Source organism: Orycteropus afer, unplaced genomic scaffold (assembly GCF_000298275.1).
Source record: "Orycteropus afer afer isolate SDZICR_OR568_19922 unplaced genomic scaffold, OryAfe1.0 scaffold00082, whole genome shotgun sequence".
Lineage (NCBI taxonomy): Eukaryota > Metazoa > Chordata > Mammalia > Tubulidentata > Orycteropodidae > Orycteropus > Orycteropus afer.
Genome location: NW_006921669.1, coordinates 3,817,361 through 3,844,016, shown reverse-complemented (window position 1 = coordinate 3,844,016; position 26,656 = coordinate 3,817,361). Strand labels below are relative to the sequence as shown.

The window sequence follows — 26,656 nt, the reverse complement described above, 5'->3', positions numbered from 1 at the left end:
ATTGCCACCTAGATCCAGAATCCTGACACGTAATGAGGAAGGAGACATTTCATCAGCTAAGATGGGGGTTGGAAAACTTCAGCCTGCAGCATATTTTTATAAATAAAGGTTTATTGGAGCACAGTCATGTCCATTTGTTCACATCTCATCTACAGCTGCTTTTGCACTACAAATGGCAGGGCTAAGCCATGTGACAGAGAACATTTAGCCTGGGTAGCCTAAAATATTTACTATTTGCATTTTATAGAAAACAACTGCCAACTTCTGAGCTACAGTCTCTGCATTTATAATTCTGCGAGAGTTTAAGCGTCCATTCTAAAGTCATCCCTCTTCATCCATTTTAAGAATATCATCAAGTTTTACTAATACTTATCATTCATGGGGAAATTACATAATTTTGGCATCTATAAAACTTTCTTCAACTTTGGAAAGTCTGCCCCTAGTAATGCATAATTAGAATAAAACTCTAAGTCGAAGCTCAAAATTATTTAAGAAGTTCTGCTAATTAAAGCTACATTTACACCTTGTATTGTCTAGTATTGCCTCCTAAAGGCCTTCTCTTAGAAATGAAGCCCCTTTGAAAAGTAGTGAATTTGCAAGTTCATTTTTCTCCACAAGACATTTCCAGAAATCATTCTTCTTATCTCCAACGTGTACACTAGATTTTTATCTCCAAGAAAACCCACTTCCAAGCATATCCTTTCAAGTAAAAATTTAAATTGATACAGTATAAAGTATATATCTACTTTTATAAGTAGACTAAGATACATTTTCAGTTTTTTGAAACAGTATCTTTCTTAGAAACTCTCTCCCTGGCCCAAATATCAAAAATCAAAAAGAAAGAAAAGAAAAAGGGTGTGTACTTGTCTTAGTTGCATCTTAAGCAAAGGGAGACAGACACCTTGTCTTCCAGGTGCCATGGTAAAGATTCCAGAGATGTGCTATCACACAGATGAACCCCATTTTTTAGATAGTCATCAATTTATTCATTCTTGAGGTGATTAGAAAAATAAAAGAAATGTTTCATCTCAATCTACTCATATCAAAGCATGAATTTACCACAGCTGGACTTCTATCACAAAGTACGAGGAAATGTCTCTTCCCCCCCAAAAATGAACACGGACCCACAGATGACACTGGGTCATCTCAGAAGTCTGAATCTCTATGGCGGAAATACTACCACTTCTTTCTCATCTCCTCCAGGTCTTAGTATCTTTATCTAAAAAACAGGGATAACACCATCTACTTTGTGGGACTGTTGAGAAGGCCAAATGAGACAATATGTGAGAAGCACTTTGCCTGATCTTCAGCGGACAGAAGGGATAAATAAACGACAAATATTACCAATTAGCTCCTCAGTAAAACAAATAAAAAATCCAAAAAGTCAATTATTGAAGGAAGCATTATATTACCACTCACAGGCACGGAAACTCCCTGGGGAGTAACTTTCTTTCATGCTTCCTTCTGAGATCATGCCTCAAAAATGTCCCGTGTGTTCTTCACTGGTGTGATAGTGTCACAGCTGGTGGTATCTGTAATGGTGAAATGGAACCTGTTAAGACAATGATGTTGAGAACAATCTAGTGAGGAGAATGATGGGCAATAAAGTACAGAGATGCCCTCTCCACTAAGGTCAACTGGCATAACATAGTTCACAAAGATAAGGTTCTAAATCCTACTTTAGTGAGTAGCAGCTAGGGTCCTAAAAGCTTGTGAGAAGCCATCAAGGGACAACTATTTGGTCTCTCCCCATTTGAAGTAAAGAAGTGTGAAGAAAAGCAAAAGATGCAAGGAAACAATTAGTCCAGATGGACTAATGTACCAAGTGAATCCCAGCCTCCACAACCCTGAGACCAGAAGCTACCATTGCTGACCACGCTAAAAGGGATGCCAATAGGTGGTCCTGGATAGAGTGGGAGAAAAATGTGGAATGAAACTCAAAGTCATAAAAAAAAATCAGGCTTACTGATTTGATAGCATGAACCAGTAAGTAAATCAGTGGAACTCCCAAGACTATAGCCCTTAGACACTCTTCAAGCTAGGAACTGAACTCATTCCCATTGCTCAACTTTCAGCCAAATGATAGGCCTACAGGTGAATAAAAATAGTAGGAAGGTATGCAACTCATTAAAACAATCAATGAGACCAGAGGGTACCATCTTCTCAGGGATAAAGCTAAGAAGGCAGGAAGGAAAAGAAAGAAGGATGAAGGGAAATGGTAAACACAGGGAGGGAATAGGAAGGGTGCTGCCACATTGTGAGGACTGCAGTCAGTGTCACAAAACGTGTACGAATTGTCAACTGAAACATCAGTTTGCTCTGTAAACTTTCATCTCAATCACAATTAAAAGAAAAAAGAAACACTGTCTCCTTCAACTTCTGGGTATTTCACAACAAACATGGTGGTACCTAAAACCACTGCCACTGAGTCAAATTCAACTCACAACAACGTGCTAGGACAGAGCAGAACTGTCCCATAGGGTTTCCAAAGCTGTAAATCTTTTCAGAAACACATTGCCTCATCTATCTCCTGCAGAGCAGCTAGTGGGTTTGAACCACCAACTTTTTAGTTAGCAGTCAAATGCTTTAACCATTATGGCAACAGACCAAAGTGGGGAGTGAAGTAGGAAACATACTGTATTGTTAGTTCTATTACACCCTCTAGTGGTCACAAAGAAAACTGTTCTTTTTAAGATCCTGTTTTGGCCAACAGTACAATGTTGTTGTTACATGCCGTCGAGTTGGACCCGACTCATAGCAACCCCTCCTTGGGTTACCGAGGCAGTATCACTCCGGACGTAGATTGCCCCATCTTCCTTCCGAGGAGTGGCTGGTGGGCTTGAACCGCCAGCCTTCTGGTTAGCAGTCAAGTGTCTTTAGGCACTATGCTACCAGAGCTCCCAACAGTACAATTGGATGTATATATATCACTCTTGATTAAAATATACAGTAGTAATAACTAGCTTACTTTTGTATGTTTTATGTCTATGCCCAAAAGACTTAATGTTAAGAGAAGCCAATGCTTTCACAATTCTGCCCATTCAATCTTTTATACTTCCTGTTGAATGAAAATATTGGATCAATAGAGGAAAAGGCACAGGCTTTTTGCTTTTCATGCTATATTGACTCCTGAGTGAAGAGCTGAGGATAATCGTCTTTGTTGCTTTGTAGAAGGAAATTTTGAAATGAGCATCTTTCTTAAACAGCACTTTGCACTACAGGGTTATTTACAAGCTAAAGTAATAATTAAATATGCCCAAGACTATGCATCTATTCTTCTCTGCTCAAACCCTTCATTTTCATAATGGGTAATTACAGTAAAATTTTGATTAACCAGAACCCTCAATTAACATGATTTCCCTTCTTGTATTCTATTTTTAGGACAAAGTGGGAAAAAATCACAAAGAAATTTTATTCATGTGAAGGATTTAGTTTGAAAATCTTCTAGGATGACTTATGTTATATTACATAGAAAAAAACCCATAATAGAAATTATATTTATATCATGATTACTACTCTACAGGAAATTCATATAACTGGACAAGAGTTGGAAGGGAATATAAAATTTAAAAAAAAAGTTAATGTAATGGGATTGCAAACTATCTCCTATTCTTTCTGTTCTTTTCTTTTTTCCTTTGTTATATTGTTATTTGCACAATTAACAAATAAAAACCAAAGGGGGAGTAGAGGGTAAACTCAGCACCTATTGTACAACATCTTATATAGTCTTCTGCACTGATAAACTTGAACTGTAAAACTGACACAGAATCAGAATCCTAAGTCCCTGAAAAATCTTTAGATCTCAGAGATACCATTAAAGTCATCATATCCTGTATCAAGACAAATAGTAGGTCACCAGGGAAATATATTCTTTAATATAAGCTGTAACAAGAATATATCTATATTCTTGTATATATAGCTTATTTTCAACTAATTTGAAAATAGATTTATCAGGATATCCCTTATTTAAAAGCATTCATCTTACTTTCTCAAATATAAAGCAGACCACAGAGTAATCAGGCTAAGGAATCACTCCTTGAATTGAAAGCTTGATATCAAATCCATCTATTTAAAATACTGTTTATTTGTGATTTAACATTAATTAGCATTACATCTAAGAGCAATCTCAGATAATAACATTTATACATTTTTCCACAGGACACAGAGGTTCACTGGCTCATTCTTTATGCCAAAGCAAGTAAATAGAGGCATTAGCAAAAGGTGCAAATAGTTCACTGTTGCGTTTAAAAAATATTTATGCACATTGCATTCATTTAGATATATATTTTTTTAAAAAGTTATGGAAAAGCATAGTTCACAGGTTACTGTTTCTACATACATTGTAATACAACGTAAATGATGCAGAACATAAAAACAAAAAATCCTCAAATACAGAGTTAAGCAATGGAAAGTTTCCTCTAAGCGATTAAAACACTGATTCCAGTAGTTAGTGAGATCTAGAACAAAGTTTCCAGGCTCTGTTTCCACTTGGCTTTATCACACTCATACAGTCAAACAGAACCAGCCCGAGTACACACTGTAATCAATGTCAATTTTTTGCATGCCAACTCACCCTCCTGAAACATTTGGAATTATTTTTATCCACTGGCCGTTTTGGATCACTGATTTTACACTGAATTGTGACATTACTTGGGAAAGGGGTGTGTCTGTGCGGGGAACTAATTAAGCCTAGGTTTAAATCTGTATTTACATTAGACATTAGAAAGTTAACTGAAAAGAAGATTTGTAAAAATCAAAAAGTGGTAGTTTTCTCACTGGTGGGATTAGACCCACTGACTTCTTCTAGTGTTGCCCTCTAAGATATACAAATTAGAAGGATCTGACCTTTAGAAACCCAAATATCAACCAAGAAACAAATTGAGATTTTGGCAAAGAAGCAGAATTTTAGAAATGTAGGACATATTTCCAATAAATCACACTGCAAATCCTATAGTGAATGAGTCATTATCAAATTAGAACCCTCTGTTTCACACACCATCTTTTGTTTTCTTAAACTTTTGACTTTTCCTCTAATTTTTCCCCTTTCAGTTGGTTCTTTTATGACATTCCCTCCATTCATTAGCAATACTAAGAGAAAAATACATTATAAGATTCAAATATGAATCCAGTTATACTTTTATATGCTCTAATCCTCTTCTGATAACAATTCCCTGGATTCTTAAATTATATTTAAGTATATTCAGTGCCTTGAGTAAGTTCTACTATTTAATGATTGGCTAATATGCTTATGACACTTTTATACTGAGCGGTATACAAACATCTCAACATACAAAAATTGTTTTTGCCAGAGTTCAACTAAATAACCCATGTTATGTGTACAAAATCCCCTTTGTTGAAAAATAAGGGGCGTTCTAAACTAATAAAAAAGAAGTTTTCAAAAATTATAGTTTACTAAAATGACTTTTTTTGTTGGCAAACAAAGTCACTTTAGGTGAGAAATTTTATACAATGAGTAAAATTCCAAATGAATTTTTTCTTAATTTTTAAAAAAATATTATGTGCCAGTGCATAATGATACTATAGATTCTTTTCTTAGAAGCTGTTAAAGCAATCTGTTAGTGCCCATCAAAACAATGGGACCCACAAGGTACAGTAAATAATCCTGATAAAAAAAGTTATAATCTGATTACCAAGTGAGGCAGTTGTTGAGAAATAAAAATTCTCTTGCTTTCTCATTGGTAATTTCTTTCCAATAGATATTATGGAGAAGGCCTGAAGTAATTCAGATAGACAGCTATTTGTGGTGAATTATACCACCATCTTAGGAGGGCAGAGCTAATTAAAACCAGCAATTCTTTAAAAATTGAAAGTCATTTTTGGATATATAAAATGAGAGATGAATTTTAAAGTTTTCATAATGCTTTTCTTTTAGTAAAACCTCTTTCCAGTTCTTAAAGTCCAGTTTGCTATATACCCCCTAATCTGAACTACCACTGCATATTAATGGTCAACTTAAATGTGGTATTTAAATGTGCAATGTCACACTGTAATAATAATAATTATAAAGACTTTACTTAGGCTTCCACTTTCTCCTTCTTCTTGTTCTTTTTCAGAAAAGAGGGAGTACGGAATTTCTTCTTTTTCTTGGATGGTGATTTTGAAGGTGAGCCTTCAGGTGAAAGGGTTTCTTCAATTTTTTCTTGAGACTTAATGGTAATCTCGATGTTTTCTATGGTCGTGCTTGTAGTTAACCTACTCACTCGCTTGGCAAGCTCATCTTCAACTTCATGCATATCATCCTTGCCATTCACTACCATGACAGGCACTTCCATGGAGATGAAGCTCTTGGAAAACAGCTCATGGTTTTCTACAAAAGGCAGTTTTCTCTTGTTATTTCACATAGTAACATTTCTGCTTAATTTTACAGAACTGAAATGTTTTAGCAATGTGCTAAGCTATTACTTTAATTCCAATGAAGATAGACATTATCTTAATGGATCATAGATTACTAGCATGAAGCTAATTTTCATAAATTATGTAAGTGGAGGGGAACAAAAGTTGTTAGATCACAGAGGGCTGGCTAGATAACCAGTTTGAATACATGACAATTTCACTGTAAATCAAATCAATACATACAAGGAAGACAAACTGCATTTTTCTTTAGTTTTGGGGTCATTTGGTAACCAAAACGGAAAAAGATTTCATGCTTCTAATTGGAAGCCTTAGGATAAATCAATTTTAAGTCCACAAATTCTTAAGGACTATGGGCTGGGCAAAGTCCAGATTAAGGTAAGTCTATATGAATATTCACAGCGACCCCTCCTTGGGTTTCCAAGGCAGTATCTCTACAGAAGTAGATTGCCCAGTCTTCCTTCAGAGGAGTGGCTCGTGGATTTGAACCACCAGCCTTCTGGCTAGCAGTCAAATGCCTTACGCATTACACCACCAGAGCTCCCCTATCTAAGTGTTGAATAAAAGTAGTATCCCATTTAATATAAAAAAATATAAAATTATTGGGAAGTTTAAGTAAAATCTAGGACAAACTTACTGCCATGAGGTGTTCAAGTTTTCTTATATGAAAACAAATGACAAAGGAGCAGACTCAAGACTCATTCACTGAATGCTATGGGAAATTACATTGAATACCTTCTAATTTTTCAGGGACATTTTGCGGTGACTGAGTTTGAGAGTGAATTTGTGAAACAGATGAAGCATCATCTGAGAGTAATTCCTGCTCAGCATCTGTTGGATAAGAGTTTAGTTAAAAGCCATGCAAAACAAAACATACAAAGAAGCATAAGAAGTCAGGGAGGTTAGTGCATACATCAAATGCCTGCGCACAGAGATGACGAACTCCTCAGCAATCAGCTGAGCATGCTAACAGCTACCTCAAACATCAATACTTATTCATTATGAGGAAGTTAATGTGTTGAAATTTCTGGCTGCTGGTGGTATTTTACATACAGGGTTAACGAAGGAAGCACAACGGCTGGCAGCCCAAGCAAATAACATGTATGCATTTAGCTTTTGCTAGAATGTTGGAAAACCAAAATATACTGAGCACCAAGATAAAACGATTTATAAGCCTCTCCAACGTTGCTATGTTAGTGAGGCAGGCTGTTTCACAGAATTTTTGAACAATATCCAATTAACAATTTCTGTCAGAGCAGTATTAGTGAGCTATTTCAGAAAGTCATAATGAATGTGGGTAAAAGTATAAAGTTACATATAAAAGATGAGAGTTCTAGGGTGTAATTGTTACCTGGCATCTTTAGGCTTTCAAAAAAATAAAAGAGTAAAGAGGGACATTTTATGAAAGATGAAAAACAGAGAAAGCTGCCAAGCTTATGTTACAATAAACAAACTCATTAATACCACTTAGAGCATTTAGTGTAATTATATTAATGAGTCAAGATGACTCCCTCTTGTGACAATGGCATTCACACACTGACAAAAACTATTCTCTGGATGATCTTACATATAACTAACACGGACAAAAATTCATCATGGGCTTCTCTTTTGCCTTGGGTAAGAATTTAACACACAAGATGTTAAACTCTATGTTGTGGCTGCTCTGAAGGAGAGGCTTTAACTCTCTTTTTGGGGTCACAACTTCTTGTTCTCCCCCCCGCCGAGTTCCTCTTCACCAATATACATCACACACAATTAAACATATATTTTTCAGGTGGTTCATGAAATGTCTGAAGTTCATCCAAAGACCCAAGATTGAGAACCCATGCCATAAAGAATTTCTTATTCTAGAGAAAAAGAAAGCTAGGATTCAGTTAGCTGACATGTTTTCACCAACATTTCTTAAACACAGTCCTAACTACTACTTATTAAGCATTCTGAACTCAGAAAAACTCAACCTCACTAGAATGCCAAGAGTTTAAAGGAAGGTCAAATCAAAATTCTAGTAGTTTATTTTATATTTTGAAATTTCTGACACCTTGAGACATCTAGGAATGAGAGATTTCATTAACTATTAAAGCCACATATTTATGAATCTGTAATTATTCCAAAATAAAGTTAAAAAAATTGCCATCTACTATGAAATGTTTAAACCTATGAATGTACCTCCATCTGGTTTTGCTAACATAGAAAACTTTGTTGTAAAGTAATTAAAATTCAGACCGCTTTCAGAGAAAAAAGTTGTTTCTCTACATGTTAAGATACATGATCTGTGGTTAACTCTTGGCATTTCAGTCTCAACACCTCAGTAAAGGACTAGAAGAAAAGAAACAGAACAAGTGATTATAAAAGAGAAAAAAAAAAAATAACTCTAAACGTTTGCTGCTTTCTTCAATCACCCAAATCAAGGTGCTCCCACTGTTATAGCAGGTGTGGTTATCCTCGGCTTAAACCAAAAAGTAACCAACCTTCTAGGCCCTGCTGTTTACGTTCGATTGTCTTCTTATACTCTTCAAGTTCTCCTTCTGTGAGATGACTGAAGGGATTGGGAGGAGCTGGTGGGGCATGATCATCATCTTCAAACTGCATGGTCTTGCAAAGAAAAAAGTTTGTTATCAAGAGTTTGGTATCTACCTAGCTGTCTGTCTATCCTTATCTCTCTATATATGCTCTTTTATACTTTTACACACACACACACACATACATATACATACATGATATGTGTGACAAACTCACTTTATAGCAATCATAAGAAGTGATAAAGCAATGTGCTTTTAAAGACATATATCAAATTAGTGGTCTTAGACTTTTGATCCAAAGGAACATAACTACCAGCGATGTTTCCTTAATAAGTCTTAATAAATCAATTTTAATAAGCTTTTTTAAAAAATATAAAACTGAGCCAAGTTCTAATAAGCTTTAAATAATTAAGGAATATCTTAAAAAACTAAGAACTGCTCTATTATAAAAAGTCTTTATGGGGGGGAAAATAAAAATGCTTAGAAAAAGGAAACCGTACCAAGAGAACTTCTTTATATTTGCTATGAAAATATACTTGTTGCTATTTTCTCCAGGAAAGGAATTATTGGGACTTTCATTTAAACTTGGCAGATCGAACTCATACATTATTTCTGATCTGTCCCGAAACTCACTAGAAGAATAGTAAAAAAAGATGGTGTATACATTTAAGGACAAAATAATGACAGGAGACAACAGAAAATGAGAAGTGTTATGCAGTTTGGGAAGATGGAAACCAAGTGTCAGAGCGGGTAGCAAAGCTGAGAAGTTGAAGGATGCAAATGAGGACACTCACAGGGCTTACATAGGGCTGGTAAAGGTTAGCAATTGAAGACATCAGCTACCACTGAGGGGGGTGGTCATGATGGGGAAAGCCAAAACCCAAGGGGACCGGGTGAGGGAGCAGGGGGACCCTGCTGCAAGTCAAAAGTCAGAACAAGGAACACATTTCCAAGTCTCCTTTCCTACTAGAAGGTCAGGGGTTCAAACCCACCATCTGCTCCACAGGAGGAAGACAGGATGATCTACTTCTGTAAAGATTTACAGCCTAGGAAACCCAATGGGGGTCACCATGAGTCAGAATTGACTGGATGGCAATGAGTTAGGTTATTTTTTCCCCTCTGTTCCACACAGCCAAACATTACCTATCTCCTATCTCTGCAGAAGACTAAAAGTTTACTCTTCAGAAAAACCGATTAGAAGACACAAAACACAACTGAGGGTTCTTAGAACAATAGTGACTATTCAACAACGGAGACTGGCAGAAGGCTGGAGAATTCTTTTTTGATAAATTAAATGGTCCCAGAGAAAAAAACTACAGATATTAATACTGGGGGATTGCCCAGAGAAACAACCTGGTGGGCATCCAATCACTGTGGAGGGAAGCTCACCGCTCCCTGAGCTCTGTTCATACCACAGCTTCTGGTCAGCTTTCAGTGTCTCATTCTTAAAAACAAACAAGCTGCCACGGATTACCAGACACCTGAGGAAGTCTCCGACACTGAAGGAGAGAGACCAAAATACATAAGAAAAAGGGAACTCAGAGAAACAAAGACAATGAAAGGTGCCGAAGAAAATTTAAAACTGATTCCCTTAGGGAAAATATTATAGCCATGCAATAAAGACTGAGATGTTACAAAAAGGAACATTCAGAGAATAAAAACTTTTAAGAATTAAAAAAAAAAAAACTAGTATCAAAATAAAAAATTTAATGATGGGTTAGAAAATAAAGTAAAAAAAATCTCTTAGAAAATAGGAGAAAAAAAGACAAGAGAGGTGAAAAATACAAAAGAAAAAAATCAAAGCCTTAGTCAAAAACATGCGACATCCAAACTAACAGGATATCCTAAAAGAAATAAGAGAGAAATTAGAGGGGCAAAAATTACTGAAGAAAAAGAAGGAAAATAAAAAATCCCAGATCTGAAGGATATGACTTAGATTAAAAGAGGTCACTAAATGCTAAGAACAGGGAGTAAAAAAGAAATCTCCAAAACACACCCTCATGAAATTTGAGAACATCAGGGATAAAGAAAAAATCTGTAAGAACAAAGCATAAGCAAAAACAAAGCTGAGTTGCATATAAAGACAGAAGAAGCACAATGTCCTCCTGCTTCTAACTTGTGCTTCTAACAACTGCATGGAGTTAGGGGACAACAGAGTGAGGCTTTTCATGCTATGGGGAGAAATTATTTCCACATTAGCATTCTACAGCACCGAGGCACATCTGAGAGTGGGATAAAGATATTTTCAGAGTGCTACCTCCCATGAGCCCTTCTCAGAGTAATTAGAAGACGTGTTCCGTGATAAGGGAGTAAAATCAAAAAAGCAAAGAGCCTGATGCAGGCAGGCAACAGGGTACAGCACAGGCAAGAAGCATGGAATGCCCAGGATGAGCGTGTGCAGCTGGTCTGCAGAGCGACCAGCCCGGAGCTGGACTAGAATGATAGGGGCTGGAACTGAGGGATTTTCTGCTACCATTTGACCCTATGGAAAATAGCAGTAAGAGGCACCTTCTATTTCTGTTGAAAAGTTTTGGGAAAAACCAGGAGTAGTTGTTGTTGTCAGGTACCCTTGAGTCGATTGTAACTCATGGCGACCCCTTGTGACAGAGCAGAACTGCCCCAAAGGGTTTCCTAGGCTGTCATCTTTATGGAAGTGACTGCCAAGTCTTTCTTCTAAGGAGCTACTGGGTGGGTTCGAACTGCCAACCTTTTGGTTAGCAGCCAAGTACTTAGCTATTTGTGCCACCAGGGCAGGTACCCAAAATACTAAGGCAATGAAAAAAGGAGGCAATTATTAACTCCCAGAGAGAAAGGTGTAAAAGAGAGGAACTGCAATAATGTCGTGCTACCTGGCTCAGCAGTAAATGTTTAATACTAACACTGAAAGCCAATTTGATAAAAACAAAATAAAACAAAACAAAACGAGACTATGCTATAACTTTACTGGGAGAATGGGGAGAGGGAAAGAGAAGCACTGTCTAACAGGCTGAATCCTCATCTCCCATAACAGGAAGTCACCACTGCTTTTCATTAATATTAAGATGCTCTTTCCTCCTCCATTTTCACATCTCTGAAATTCATCTTATGATGGATGGCTTCCTACAAGTATAATTGGAAGAGTTTCTTTCTCTCTTAGTGATACATAAAATAATGACACTTCTTATAATTTATGATGTAGATTTGATAAAATACACCAGAGGTCTAAAATTGATAAACCAAGAAAAATCAGAATACAGGTGTGCTTTAGAAACATGAAGGTAAATATTGGAAGCAATGATAAGAATAAAAAGTCTTTACTCTTGGATCTTCGGAAGCCCCTGGGAATTGGCATTTTAAATCTTGGGGACTATTTGACTTTTTAACTTGTGCTTATATTAGTTTATTAAAAATAAAGAAATAAATGTGGCAGATTGAAAATGAAGATCATATTGCTTCACAGACTTACAGAAGGAGGTTTATCCACAACAATGCCAGCAAGCAACTGAGACTGTGGTCCTGCTGTTTTCAAGTCATACCGGTTTTGCTCCCGAATCTGAATTAAGAAAACGGTAACAACAAGGTCTTTGGGGGCAACTATGCAGATGATCTTTATTTTCTCTTTTCCTAAAAGGGTAACCTTTTGACATCATTCTATAGTAAGTCTTCAATTCCCACCTCCATAAAGTCCTCTTTTACTGTTGTAACAACTCACGTTAATCTCCTCTACTCTTATAGGTATTGTTAACGGAATTACATTTTTCACTAAATACCAGGGCTGTTAAAGGCAGAAATATGCTTAATAATTCTTCCCCACCTAGCCTAACTCTGACCAGCATAGAGTTAGAGGTATTAAACACAAGCTACAATGACAATGATTTTCATTTCAAATTCTTCTATATTCAAACCTCTAAGTTTGGTATTAATCAAATTCAATTGCTAGCGATTTAAACACAAGAACAAGTGATTGAAACATAAAACAGCATAAAAATGTGTCCCTTGGTTCTAGAAGACCATGTCTTACCTTATTTCTCTTTTCTAATACCTCGATTGGGTTTGTGTTTAAAGGAACAAACTGATTTGGATCTTCAATTTTGATAGGTGTTCCACTACTCACTTTAGAGGAGTCCTCTGCTTTCATCCACTAAAAAATTAAAAAATATTCTAGAATGAAGCTTTGTGTTAAGTAAGTATAGTAAGTGCTTGTAACTGTTTATGGATTCATGGGAGGAATGGGCATATACTGCCTGTCTTTAAAGATAATGTCACTAAGCAGTATCTCAGTGGTCAATTAGTCTGTATCTCACATGGTTAGAAAAAGACTCACAGTCAGCATTCACTTTAAAAAAAAAAATGCCATAAGTATGCACATGAATACTCAATTACACTGCTAATTAAGCTTTGCCCTCCTGGCATTTTTTTAATATGATGCTGAAAATATTTCAAACACAGACATAGAGCCATGATCTCACATTAACTCGCATTCAGAGTTGTCTCCAGCAGTGAAGTTTTATCTACCGATGATGACCAAAATACCGCAGAGAAGGATGAAAGAAATCTCTTAAGATGTGGTTTTCCACACTTGACTTTCCATTTTCGGTTGACAGAAAAGCCCAAGCTTCCTGACTTCATTTTAGAAAAAGGATAATCATGTACACTGTATATACAGTATCACAGAGCCCCAAGATTAGAACGACCTTATATAATCCATATCATATGTCCCACATCATAACACTTAAAGAAGGCTAATGTTCACTAAGATTAATGATCCCATTAATCTGTCAATAAAATTAATACTAGGAAACTTATGAGTTTAATTAAGTATGTTCTCTGACTAGGAGATAAGAAACCTTATAGACTAGGAAAGAAACACTTTGATGCCTAGACATTTATTTCCACATTCAATGTTACTGATTTATATGGTAAGATAAATTAATTTTGAGAATCTAAAAGACATTTAGTGAGAAGCACATCAAAACCAAACCTAAGGCAAAATGATGAAAAATATGAGATAATCAATTTCTCCACCTACAAGATCTTGCCTAACGGTAGCCAAGTGCAATAATTCAAGCAACTTTGGCACTGTTAGGTACTGGTAACTTTTATAGTTCTAATTGGTCCAGGTGTGAGGAGTTTTGTTTTCTTTATGCTGAGATGTAATCCATATTGAAGGCTGTAGTCTCTGATCTTCATCAGTAAGTGCCTCAATTTCTCTTCACTTTCAGTAAGCAAAGTTGTGTATCTGCATGTTGCAGGTTGTTAGGAAGTTTTCCTTCAGTCCTGATGCTGTGTTCTTCTTCATACAGTCCAGCTTCTTGGATAATAAGCAATAAGCCGCATCATGATAAATGGAGAAAAGATGGAAGTTGTCAGGATTCCATTTTACTTGGATCCATAATAAATGCCCATGGAAGCAGCAGCCAGGAAATCAAATGATGTACTCATTGGGCAAATCTGCTGCAAAAGACTTTTTCAAAGTATTAAAAAGCAAAAACTTCATCTTGATGGTGTATCTAACCCAAGCAATGGCATTTTCAATTGCTTCATATGCATGCAAGATCTGCCAAAAAATGAAAGAAGATGAAGAGGAACTGACCCATTTGAACTATGGTGCTGGTGAAGAACACTGAATATACCATGGACTGGTATAAGAACAACAAATCTGTCTTGGAAGAAGTACAGCCAGAATGTTTCTTAGAAGGAGACTTCCCCGCACCTATTTTAGACATGCTATTAGGAGGGACCAGGCCCTGGATGAGGACATGATGCTCAGTAAAGCAGAGGACCAGTGAGAAAGAGGAAGACCCTCAACAAGATGGGCTGACAAAGTGGCCGCAAGAACGAGATCACACATAGCAGTGATTCTGAGGACGGTACAGGATCGGGCAACGTTTCGTTCTGTTGCACATAAGGTCACGATGAGTTGGAACTAACTCAACAACATCTAACAACAACAATATAGTTCTAATTAAGTGGTACAATGTAAATCACAAAGCAGGATCATGTGTGCTAACTAAAAGGGTCAGTGGGGTTTGAACTCACCAGCCATTCTGTGGGAGAGAGATGTGGCAGTCTGCTTCTGTAAAGATTTACAGCCTTGGAAATCCTACAGGGCAGTTCCACTCTGCCCTACCGGGTCAGAGTCGACTCAACAGCAACAGGCAGTATCACGTAGTAGCTAAGAACTGGGCTCCAGAGTCAGAATGCCTGCATTCACATTCTGACTTCAATATTTAAAAACATTTAGTTAACCCCCTGTGCCTTGGTTTTCTCATATATAAAATGGGGAAAAACAGCATTCATTTCATAGAGTTTTTAGAAGAATTATGTGCGCTAATTCACGTATAGCACTCAGAACAGTACCCTGCATAAATACCTAATAATTGATAGCGATTTATTATTAATATTAAATTTTTCCAATATTTTTGACATAGCACATTCAATTCATGAGTAACCAGACAGACTATTTAGTAAAGGCAAACAAATAAAATAGTGGCCTACAGTGATTTTGGTCCTGGGACTGGTCTCCCCATTCCGAGACTCCTCGGGCACGTTCACTTTCATGTAAGTATTTGGTGAGTTCAGCCATCTTGTCTTTTCACGCTGCTGTCTCTGTGCCATGTATTTGAGAGGAGAAAGTGGCACTGTATCGTCTTCAAAGGAAAAGGCAGTCACAGTGGCTGGGATTTCTACATCACTCTTGTGCCTAGGCTTCTCTCGAATGAGAGGATGCCTGTAAGCATAGCCTGTTCTGTACCCCTAAGAGAGGGAAAAGACACATTTGAAGCAATCAAACCTGCACCAAGACAGCATGTGGATTCTTACTCTTTAAACAAATGATTCAAAAAGACTCCTTTGTTAAAAAACAAACAAAGGGAAAAACCCTTTTAAAAGCCCCACATAACCTCCATATAATATCAGGGCTGAAATTAAGTGAATTTCAAGAACTAGTTAAAATGGATTCCAGCTGACACAGCCATTTCCACTCTTGTAACTGTTCCTGACAAAGGTAATTTCAAAATTGCTGACCAGAAAAATGTCCTACCTATAAAATGGCTTTCTGGGAACCAAATCTCAGTGCTCATTCACATCTTTGTTCCTGGGTTTGAAGGCAACCTGCCTTCACTGACACTTTGTGGAAGAGGGTAAAGTCTAAGATAAGATGACATCTGCATGTTCCACTTCGTGATTTTTAAAAACTTGGCTAAAAATACTGGAATGCTTTCCTAGGGTCAAACTCTGTTCTTAGAGTAGTAGGAAGCATATCCCCAAACAAAAGCTAGATGGGAGCATGCCTCAAATCTGAAGACATGAAATTCAGGTTTATGTTGAACTTTCACCTACCAAATTGTCCAAAGTCCTCATTAGCCCTTCAAATTCGACCTCGCCAACTTTCCACTTGTGATGGGAACTCATATTCACACCTCCTCCTCCAGATGCTGCTACAGTGTGAGTGCAAGCTTTATACTTCTGCAGATCCAGTACAAGCAGATTGTCTACTCCTCCTGCCCCTGCTAATGCACGCACCTGTAATGAATGATAAAATACAGAGAGGCATTAAGGCTGTAATGACCCTTTCAAAAAGGTCCAGTTTCAATTCAGCAAGTATCCCTAATACTTGTTCAGGCTGCTGACAACAAAGAAAAGGCAACATCCCTGTGAAAGGAATATTTTTTTCCATCTATCTGAAAAAGATATGTTTTAGGTCTCTGATCCTCTTCAATGGAAAAAAAGATTTTTAGCTATACCTTTTAAAATATTTCCAACAACTGACCTCTCTTACCTATTATAATAGTGAGGCTGTGGAATTGTTGGAAATTGCATGAGCTCACAAAATTTCTGACCCTGTTCTTATCTCTTCACAACAGTTACCCTATCTGTTCCTTGATGTTTGGGGGCTGCCTTCATTTCTCTTTTTTTTGCAGTGCATTACCTCCACCACTAGAGGGTGGGAACAAAGAGATGTGCAACTGTACCACCTCAAAAGTAGGATTGTGGGGATGATTACTGTGTGGCCCTTAGATAGGTGTGCATGCGTGAGTCTGTCTGTGAATTTCATTTTTCTTTCCTGCTATTTTCAATTCAAGAGATAATTTTGGGGGTACTTTTTTACTTAAGTAGAGTAGAACTTCTCCCAAGAAACAAAACAAGAAGCCACTAATAATAGGGCTTTAGCCATTAGTAAAAACAAAATTCAGCTAAACAAGCAGAAAACAAAGTAATTTAAAAGAGAAAATAAACAATCGTTCCCACCTGAATCTCACAGGCTATCTGCACATTAAAAATATAATGAAAAGCCTCTTCCACTGTTTCTCCAAGTGCTATCACACCATGATTCCTGAGAACCAGCACCTAAAATAGAATCCCAAAGCAATCACTTTAAATAAACTGTCATAGCTTACACTGTTTTCATCAACAGCAGTACCAACAAAACAGTTTCTTAGACGGAAGCTCTACTACATACCTTACAACTTGGCCCCAGAACTTTCTGCAGTTGAATTCTCTCCTCCTGGTCATCAAGTGACCCTTGGTAGTCATAATAGGCGACATCGCCGAGGATCAGGGACTCTTGAGAAATAGGAAGGATCCCACACTTCATGGAGGATACCTATGTGAATGGATCCATGTCAAGATGACATATTTAGTTACTAAACACACTCTCATAGGGACCCGATTTTTCAGTCAGCCCAGGTAACAATAGTCCACTCATTCACCACTCCAGTTATCCTCCTACTTTGGTTTCAGAAGAAAAAAAAAAAGTAATTTGGAGATACAACTTAATTTAAATTGTTGTTATTTGCCATGGAGTTGGACCTGACTCACAGAGACCCCTCCTTGGGATTCTGAGGCAGCATCACTATGGAAGCAGATTGCCCAACCTTCCTTCTGAGGAGTGGCTGGTGGATTTGAACTGCCAGCCTTCTGGTTAGCAGTCAAGTGCCTTAGGCACTACGCTAAGTGCCTATCAAATATTATAAGAGAAGCTTTGCTCCAAAGGACTCAGAAATCCAATTATTAAACTTATTTGTTTAAAATCCAGTGTCATCTCTCTAACTGTTTCTTAGAATGGCAGCATTTCATTCAAAAGACGTTTCGCTTTCTGAGTATGGAAAAGATTAGTATTTCAGATATGACTTGGAATGGCTGGGTCGGATGGAATGCAGGTATGAAATCACCATGTCAAGAAAGCCATGAAAACAATGCATTTCTCAGGGTCATTGTCGGTTTCTGCCCTTCACTGACTTACAGCGGCTGTTGCAAGGGTATGGATGTGGATCACACACTTCACATCAGGACGTGTGGAATAGATTGCAGCATGGGGGCTGAATCCTGAATGGTCGATTTTCAAATTAGTACTTCCCTGGTCAACCACTTCTCCTATTATATTGACTTTAATCTGAAAAAATCAGAAAGACATATTTAATTGGCACATACGTATCACAGTTTGCATGTACCCCACAAATGAAACCAGGAGCCTGCAAACTTGTTCTGTAAAAGGCAAGATAGTAAATAGGTTTTGTGAGGCTCTGTTGCAACTACTTAACTCTGCTTGCTTCCACAGCACAAAAGCAGCCATAAACAATATATGAAAGAATGGGTGGGCCTGTGTTCCCTGTAAAGACTTCATTTATAAAAACAGACAGTCTGCAACAAAACATAGTATTAACAAGAGGCATAGTTCCCAAGAAACTAAGTAACTAAAGCTCTTCACTGGAGGTCGGGACAAGTCTAGCATTTACTGAGCTGGCTAGAACACTCCATTTGGTAATACCTCAGTACCCAGGACCAAGGTGGCTCCTGCTGCTTCAGAGCATACGACCAGTGGCTAGGGGTTCAACCATGGAAACGACAAAATGCTAGGCCAGAACCTATACTCACACCACCTAAAGTCTGACAAAACACACACTTTTTTTCCCCAGATGCTGCCAAGTTGATTTTGACTTATGGCGACCCCATTTGTCTCAGAGTAGAACTGTGCTCCACAGGATTTTCAAGGGTTGTTAATATTTCAGAAGTAGACTGCCAGGCCTCTTTCTGAGGTGCTCCTGGGTGGGTCTGAACACCAACGTTTCGGTGAGTAGACAAGTACCACCCAGGGACTCCTACCACACATACATAGGCTTTGTATTCTTTAAAAAACAAATTCCAGAGTGTACAGGGTGGAAAAAATTTCAGAGGATCCCATTCAAAATATTAACTGATAAGACCAACTCATTTAATACTCTCTTCAATGTTTTTTCTTATGCCTTAAAACTTTTTCTTAAAAATAAACATATAACTTTCCAAACTCTTTCCTGTTCACTAGGAAATGTTTTTTCATCTCTATCTTTTCTTGTTCTGTCCTATGCTAAAAGCTAAAAGCTGTCAGAAAAACACAAAGAAGTTCAGAAATGGTAACATGGGGAAAAAAATTATACCAAGTTGGAGGCTGTGGCTTCAGAAAAAGACAGGCCTCTGGGACTTATTATAATATGGTCTTGCTCTTTACTTATTCTTACCTGGAAGAAAGAAAAAATAATAGGGAATTACTATGAGATGTTCATATTTTGCAGAGTAAACATGACTCAGGATATATTTACAATTAATAATTTTAAGAGCTCTAGAAAAACAATGAAGTAAACAAAAATGAAAGAAGGTGTGCTATATGAACCTTTCTTCAGAAGGTTTTCTTTCCTCAGTGCTAAGGTCCTTTCTAAAGAATTCTGGTACTAGTTTCTCATTCACCGGACTTACCTAAAGTGTTATTTTGGTGTTTAGTCTAAGGAAGCTTAAGGTAAGCTACATTCATGAGATACAAATGCCAATATTCTTCAAGCCAATGTGGCAATGACTATTATATCTTGATTTACAACATGGAAATTAAGGACAAAATGAAGAAAGGATAGGATAGAGAACAGAGTCCACTCCTAGGACAGGAATTAAGGTGGAGACAGAAGGGTGAACAACTAAGGAGTAACTAGGGGGAAAGGAAGACAGGCTGTTGGCAGACTGTACCCTTCATTTACGCCATTTCATCACACCATGTTCTAATATTTTGCTTCCAAATACCGTCTTCCTTGCAAATGTGTCAAAATGAAAACAAGATAAACGGGAAAACTATATTAAAAAAATAAACACTGGTGAGAAAACTACCCTGACCCTTTCTGTTTTCCTTTTTTACATGCCACTGAAGCTTTGACATAACACGGAGAGGGAAAATTTGCCATCAGGATTTCTTTCTGGAAAGTTCTACAAATGGCCTGAATTAAAGGAACAACAAAGATGGCCAGAAAAAAATTGGGATAATTGTAGTTTTCCACTTGGAGATAAGATTTAAGCCATTAGATTGTGATCCAGCATTCTGGGTTCAGACAATTAATTATGAAAACGGAATTTCCTATGAAATTCAAGGTGAGAAGAGTACAGCTGCCTTCTACTTGGGATTTTTAAGAAAGGAAGTGAAAGCTAAAGAACTCACTGAGATATATGTGTTTGCCAGGTGGGCCCATCCAAACAAGTCTGCAAGTCTGTATAGGCTGGCAAGTTTGCAACGGGTAAGTTTCTCTCCCTTCACATATGAGGATGCATCTGCGCCAGGAAGATCATTGATAGGCGTGACCATGCCAAGACCTAAAAGAAGGAAGTGTGGAGAGATTCAAGTTGAGTCAATCCCTTGCCCAGAAATTAGTTCACACATCCTACAGGAAGTACCCTGAGTCTGAGAGTTCTTAACCTTGTAAATAATGATCTGAAATTTACCAGTCTACACAATGTTTAATTAGCATATTCTCACTCATAGTGACCTTATATAGGATAAAGCAGAAATGCCCCATAGGGTTTCTAAGGCTGTAAATCTTTATGGAAGCAGACTGCCACATCTTTCTCCTATGAAGCAGCTGATGGGTTCAAACCATGACCTTCTGGTTATCAGCCAAGCACTCAGCACCGGTGCCACCAGGGCTCCTTTTCAGAGGAGTATACTGAGAGTAAAAACAAGTATCAGCTATCTTGTCTACTTAAAAGGTTGTTACCTATCTAGTATTTGTTAGGGAGTGCCTATATTAAAGGGTCATACTATTAAGCTGGTTATAACATCCCAAAGGTGAAAGTGTTATTAAATACTAAAGCTACTGCTAATTTTATGATGAAAAGACCTATGGGAGGAAAAATTATTTTCTATTATCTTTTTTTTCTTTTAATTCAAATATTAAAAACCACTAAGATGGAAAAAATGCAATTAAATAGCAGTCTGACTTCTGCCATCAACATGTAACAAAAACAAGTCCTGAAGGTCTCTAATGACCCAGTTGGCAAATTCAACTTTTACCTTTGCTCAATCTTCATTCTCTCTGACATTTTTGGAGGCTAACACCATTTAGTAATGTGTTTTTCCCAGGATTCTTCTCCAGGACCATATGATACTATCTCAGATCTTTTGTTCTCTTTCCACTTGCTGCTGCTTTCTGCTTCTACATGTTTCCTGCCCCCACCATCCCCTAACTTAGCTCTTTCCCCAGGTTCACTCTCCTACCATGTTCTTTTCTCATTTTACTTTTCCCCATGAACACATTACATACTCTTAAGCCTCCAGCTGTGATTTCTGTACAGAGAGAGCTACCTGATCGTCATCACTAACCAGGCCCTTCTTCCCATTCTTTAGCTTGTTGTTTCTCATGGCCAGGAATACAGTAACAAAAATGAAGAGTCTAAAAATGATTTTATCTTATCTTCCCTGATTTTTCTTCTCCCTCTTATTACTGCTCTAATATAGATGGTATTATAATTCCTGTTGGCTCAAACACAAAGTTACCTTTATCTCTTAACCTTTTCTGGGGCTACCGAATGTAATGTACCATGAGGTTTCATCACTCTTTCCTTCACATAAGCAGAGAGAAAAAAACCCAACTAATCAGGTGCTGCCTAGTCAATTCTAACTCAGTGCCTCCATGGTCACATGGAGTTGCTATGTGGTTTCCTCACAAGGGCCTTCAATTCCATACCCAAGTTCAGGCCCTTAGCTCACATGCAAAATCATACTTGTCTTCTGCTTGCCTGTTGCCCCTCTCTTCGCAAATTCATTCTACATGAAGCTATCAGATCAAGTTTCCTAAAGCACTATTTCTAACCTTTGGGGTTTTACAGAACCCCAAACTCAAGTCTAACAGGGGCAAGGAAAGTAGTGTAAATGCATAACCCAGGATAGGTGCAGCCTCTGGGCCACTGGAAAGCATATGCCTGGTCTGACAAAGCAGCCAATACTCAGTTCCAATTAGTTGTTATCATGTTAAGATTGAATCCAGTGCTATCAGAACTTTTGAGGTGTGAGATCTTCAAACTCTGAAATGTTGCAAACTAATTCAAGGAAATAATTTTAACAATATGTAAAGCCTCACAAAACAGTATAACTTCTGACATTTCAGAGTCAGCCGTTAAAGAATCTCCTCTTATTCTCTGTAACTTTACAACTTTATCCCCCACATTTCACAAGGTAACACAACACAAATGTTCCCACCAAACTGGTCATTCGATTTCTCCTCCCTGACCTCTGCATCATGGGACATGGCTTTCCTGCTGCCATGCCCTATACATTCCAGGCAGCCAGCCCAAACCCCTGCCACTCCCTTATCCTCCTTGGTATCTAGGACACTCACAAGATAGCTTCTCTTATTATTTCTGTCTTTTCTGACTAGTCTTCCTCTTTCAACTTTTGAAATTTTTTCTTTCTACTTTTTCTTCTATGCCTTTTTTTGTTGTTGTTGTTATGTGTTTTATTAGGCAGCTCTTGTAGCATAGTGGCTAAGGCACTTGACTGCTAACCAGAAGGCTGGAGGTTCAAACCCACCAGCCACTCCTAGGAAGCAAGATGGGGCAACCTACTTCCATAGTGATACTGCCTCAGAAACCCAAGGAGCGGTCGCTATGAGTAGGGTCCGACTCGATAGCACATAACAACAATAACATATTTAATGCATTTTATTAAAATATAATTTATGTACAGTGAAATACACAAAACTAAACTGACAGGGGTCAGTGCATTTTTTTTTTTTGCAGTGTTCCCTCCTCTCCCCTCTCATCCCTGGTAACCAACAAAGAATGCTCCCTTCCATATATAAACCTTTCCTTGACTTTTTATAATAATGAACTAATACTATATTTGTCCATGTGTGATTGGCTTCTTTCATGCAGCATAATATCCACCAAATTCATCCATGTTATTCGGTGTTTTGCAGATTCTACGTTATTCATTAGGGTTGCATAGTGTTCCATTGTGTGTATGTACCACTGTTTGGTTACCCATTCTTCTGTTGATGCCCACGTAGGTTGTTTCCATCTTTTTGCTATTGTAAATAGTGCTGTGGTGAACATGGGTGTGCATATATCTGTTCTTGTTGTGGCTCTCAGTTCTTTAGGATATATACCTAGTAATGGGATTGCTGGGTCAAATGGTATTTCTAATTCCAACTTTTTAAGGAATCACCATACTGCTTTCCACAGTGGTTGTATCATTTGATAGTCCCTGCAACAGTGTATGAGAGTCCCAATCTCCCCACATCCTTGCCAGCATTTGTTATTTTCTGTCTTGTTGAGCTTTGCCCTTAGTGCTGAGGTGAGATGATGATATCTCTTGGTTGTTTTGATTTGCATCTCTGATCAAATGATCATGAGCATTTCTTCATGTATTTGTTGGTTTCCTGGATATTCTCTTTGGCAAAGTGCCCATTCATGTTTTCTGCTCATTTTTTAATTGGATTGTTAATTTTTTGTTCAGGTGTTAGAGTTTTCTAAAAATTTTTGAGAAAAGTCCCTTGTCAGATATGTAATTATCAGCAAGCATGAATTTGTTGCTGTAACTTTGTTATGTGCTTTTTCGTGGTGTTGATTTCTTTGTTCCATATCATTTTCTGTGCTGGACTCATTTTGTTTATGAATTGTGTTATCACTGCTACTGTTTTATTATTTGCTAAATATTTGTGTGGGTCCTCTTTTTTATTTTGATGTGAAAGTTTATCATTTTCCTTTGAGGTTATCCTGTGATTTATAATTTCTTCCCAAGTTCAGAACAGTCCATTCTATCTTGTAGTTGTCTTGACTTCCCTACCATTTACAAGTTCTGTAACGACAGTTTTTTCCCTCTTTTTGGTTTGCAGTTGTCTTCATTTGTCCATTGATGTCTCTAGTTCCCTGTTTACAATCTTGTAGGCTTATTTACTTTGGATACTTCTATAACTGGGTTGGTTTCTGGGTTATGTCATCATGTGTGTTAATGGTCAGTTGTTGTTGGCTGTAGTTGCTTCTCTGTCCAAAGGACTCCCTTTAGCATCTCTTGTAAGGCTGGTCTGGTTTTAACAAATTCCCTTCATTTCTGCTTATCTAGAAACGTCCTAATTTCAATATCTTATTAGAGGGTCAATTTTGCTGGGTATATAATTCTTGGTTGGAAATTTTTCTCTTTCAGGGTTGTATATATACCACCCCATTGTCTTCTCACCTTCATTGTTTCTGCCGAGAAACCTGAGCTTAAGTCTTATTGGTTGCCCCTTGTAGGTAACTTTCATTTTTCCCATGCTTAGCTTAGCTTTTAGAATTTTGGTGAGTTTGACATGATATGTCTTGGTGATTTTCTTTTGGGGCCTATTCTGTTTGGGATTCGTTGGACTTCTTGAATGGATATATTCTCATCTTTCATCATACTAGGAAAATCCTCTTCCAACAAATCTTCAACAATTTTTTCTGTGGTTTTATTTGTCTCTGTTCTTGAATTCCAATTACACGCAGGTTATTCCTTTTGATGGAATCCCACATGAACCTTAGGCTTTCTTCATTTTGCTTTGATCTTCTTTTCTGATTGTTCTCTTTCCAAAAAAGTATTGAGGTGTTTGCCTTCAATCTCACTAACTCTGTCTTCCTTTGATTCGATTCTACTCCTTTGCCCGTTCAGTAAGTTATCTATTTCTGAAAATTTAGAACTAATCTTCTGGATTTGTGTGTGTAGATTTTATATCATTTCTAATTTTTCATTTATTTTGTCATTTTGTTCTTGTATTGTATTTTGAAATTTTTCTAGGTTTCTCTCTGTGTTTTCCTCAATGTTGTCAGTGTTTTCCTTGATCCGTCTCTCAATTCACTGAAGGCACCTAAATATAGTTCTTTTGAATTCCTTATCAGGGAATTCCAATACGGCATCTTCCTCAGGGATGTGATTTGGATCTGATTCTGGTCCCTTGTTTCTCCTGGTTTATCTTGCTTCTTTGTGTGGACTGTGATGCTCTGTTGTCTCTGAGGCATTGTGACGTTTTTGTGTTTATATTTAATTGGTGATTGTATGTTGGGGTGACTTGCCCACAATTCTCATTTTTTAATTTTGTTTGTATATCTCCGTAAGCAGGGTACTGTGCTATGTTCTTCTATTCACCAGTTGGCAGCACTTATATACCCACTAGCTGTCTTTCTTACTGTCTGCCTCCTGTATATCCCTGCCATCCTTGGCAAATGGAGCCTATTCTTAGGTCCTGTTTTAACTGGAGTTTTTCCACTAGTTGGTGCAGAATCTACTTCTGTATACTTCCTTTCAAAGCTCAGGGCTCCAGGATTCTCTTCTGTATCTCTGTCACTTGGTTTCTCTTTTCTTTGTTGAAGAGGGTCTGTGGAGCTTGTCTGCCTATTCCCCCATCTTACCAGAAGACCCACTATACATTTTTGTATATAATCTTACTCTTTTTAAAATTTTATTGCAGTTTAGGTGAAAGTTTACAGGGCAAATTAGTTTTCCATTTAACAATCTATAAACACTTTATTTCATAAGAGCAGTTGCAATTCCCTCAATGTAACAGCACTCCTCCTGCTTCACCCCTGGGATCCTCCATATCCATTTGTCCTTTCCTGACCCCTTCTACCTTCTGAGCTCTGTTTTGGGGCAAACACTGCCCCTTTGGTTCATATGGCTAATTGTTCTGAGGAATACATTCCTCACAAGTGTTAGATTCACATAAAGTTGATCCCTGGGGGTGGGTTAAGTTCCAGGTTTGAAGGATGTCTAAGAAGCAGTCTTGGGGGTTCCACTAGTTTCTGTCAGTGCCTATACCATCTTGAATAATTATTTAACCAACTTCCACAGTTCTGAGTAATGCTTTTATCCATCGGCTAAGATTCTCTCCTAAACTCTCTAATTTCCAACTGCAACAATGCCTTGGCAACTCAAATTGAGCATGCCTAAAACTGAACTTCCCCCTTTTCCAAACTAAACTAGATCCAACTCTGGACTTTGCTATTTCTATTAAATATACCATGAATTTCCTAGTTCATTCTTCACACAGACTAGACTGGTCTCTCTAAATTATTACCTTGCTTAAAATGGCTTCCCATCAAAGACAGAATAAAACCCTAACTTCCAACCCTGGCTCTGAAGTTCTACATGATTTGGCCCCTGCCCTATGCTTCTGATCTCACTTTGCTCCACATATTGCCTTGAAAACCATGATCTGGACCATTGTTGCTGTTACTGTTAGGTGCCCTGGAGCTGACTCTGACTCATAATGGCTCCATGTGATACAGGAGAAGGCTCCACAGGGTTTTGTAGGCTGGGATCTTTATGGAAGCACATTGCCAGGTCTTTCACCTGCTCCTGATCATTCTCTTTCTGACTCACAATGGCTCCATGTGATACAGGAGAAGGCTCCACAGGGTTTTGTAGGCTGGGATCTTTATGGAAAGCAGATTGCCAGGTCTTTCACCTGCTCCCGATCATTCTCTTTCTGACTCATAATGGCTCCATGTGATACAGGAGAAGGCTCCACAGGGTTTTGTAGGCT

The 26,656-nt window shown here is 37.8% G+C and overlaps 1 protein-coding gene across 1 annotated transcript in view; it reads right to left on the bottom strand.

Annotated features, from left to right (window-relative positions):
- Window positions 1-6,035: 6,035 nt before the first annotated feature.
- The window catches only part of ADD3 (adducin 3), a 46,186-nt gene continuing 25,565 nt past the window's right edge, over window positions 6,036-26,656 (bottom strand). The window contains exons 3-14 of the mRNA XM_007941542.2: window positions 20,326-20,477; window positions 19,286-19,366; window positions 18,115-18,264; window positions 17,332-17,475; window positions 17,121-17,219; window positions 16,212-16,394; window positions 15,369-15,626; window positions 12,892-13,011; window positions 12,337-12,423; window positions 8,841-8,964; window positions 7,108-7,203; window positions 6,036-6,328 (exon numbers count right to left, since the gene is read on the bottom strand). Coding sequence (XP_007939733.1) covers window positions 6,036-6,328; window positions 7,108-7,203; window positions 8,841-8,964; window positions 12,337-12,423; window positions 12,892-13,011; window positions 15,369-15,626; window positions 16,212-16,394; window positions 17,121-17,219; window positions 17,332-17,475; window positions 18,115-18,264; window positions 19,286-19,366; window positions 20,326-20,477 — 1,787 coding nt within the window. The remainder of the gene's footprint in view (window positions 6,329-7,107; window positions 7,204-8,840; window positions 8,965-12,336; window positions 12,424-12,891; window positions 13,012-15,368; window positions 15,627-16,211; window positions 16,395-17,120; window positions 17,220-17,331; window positions 17,476-18,114; window positions 18,265-19,285; window positions 19,367-20,325; window positions 20,478-26,656) is intronic.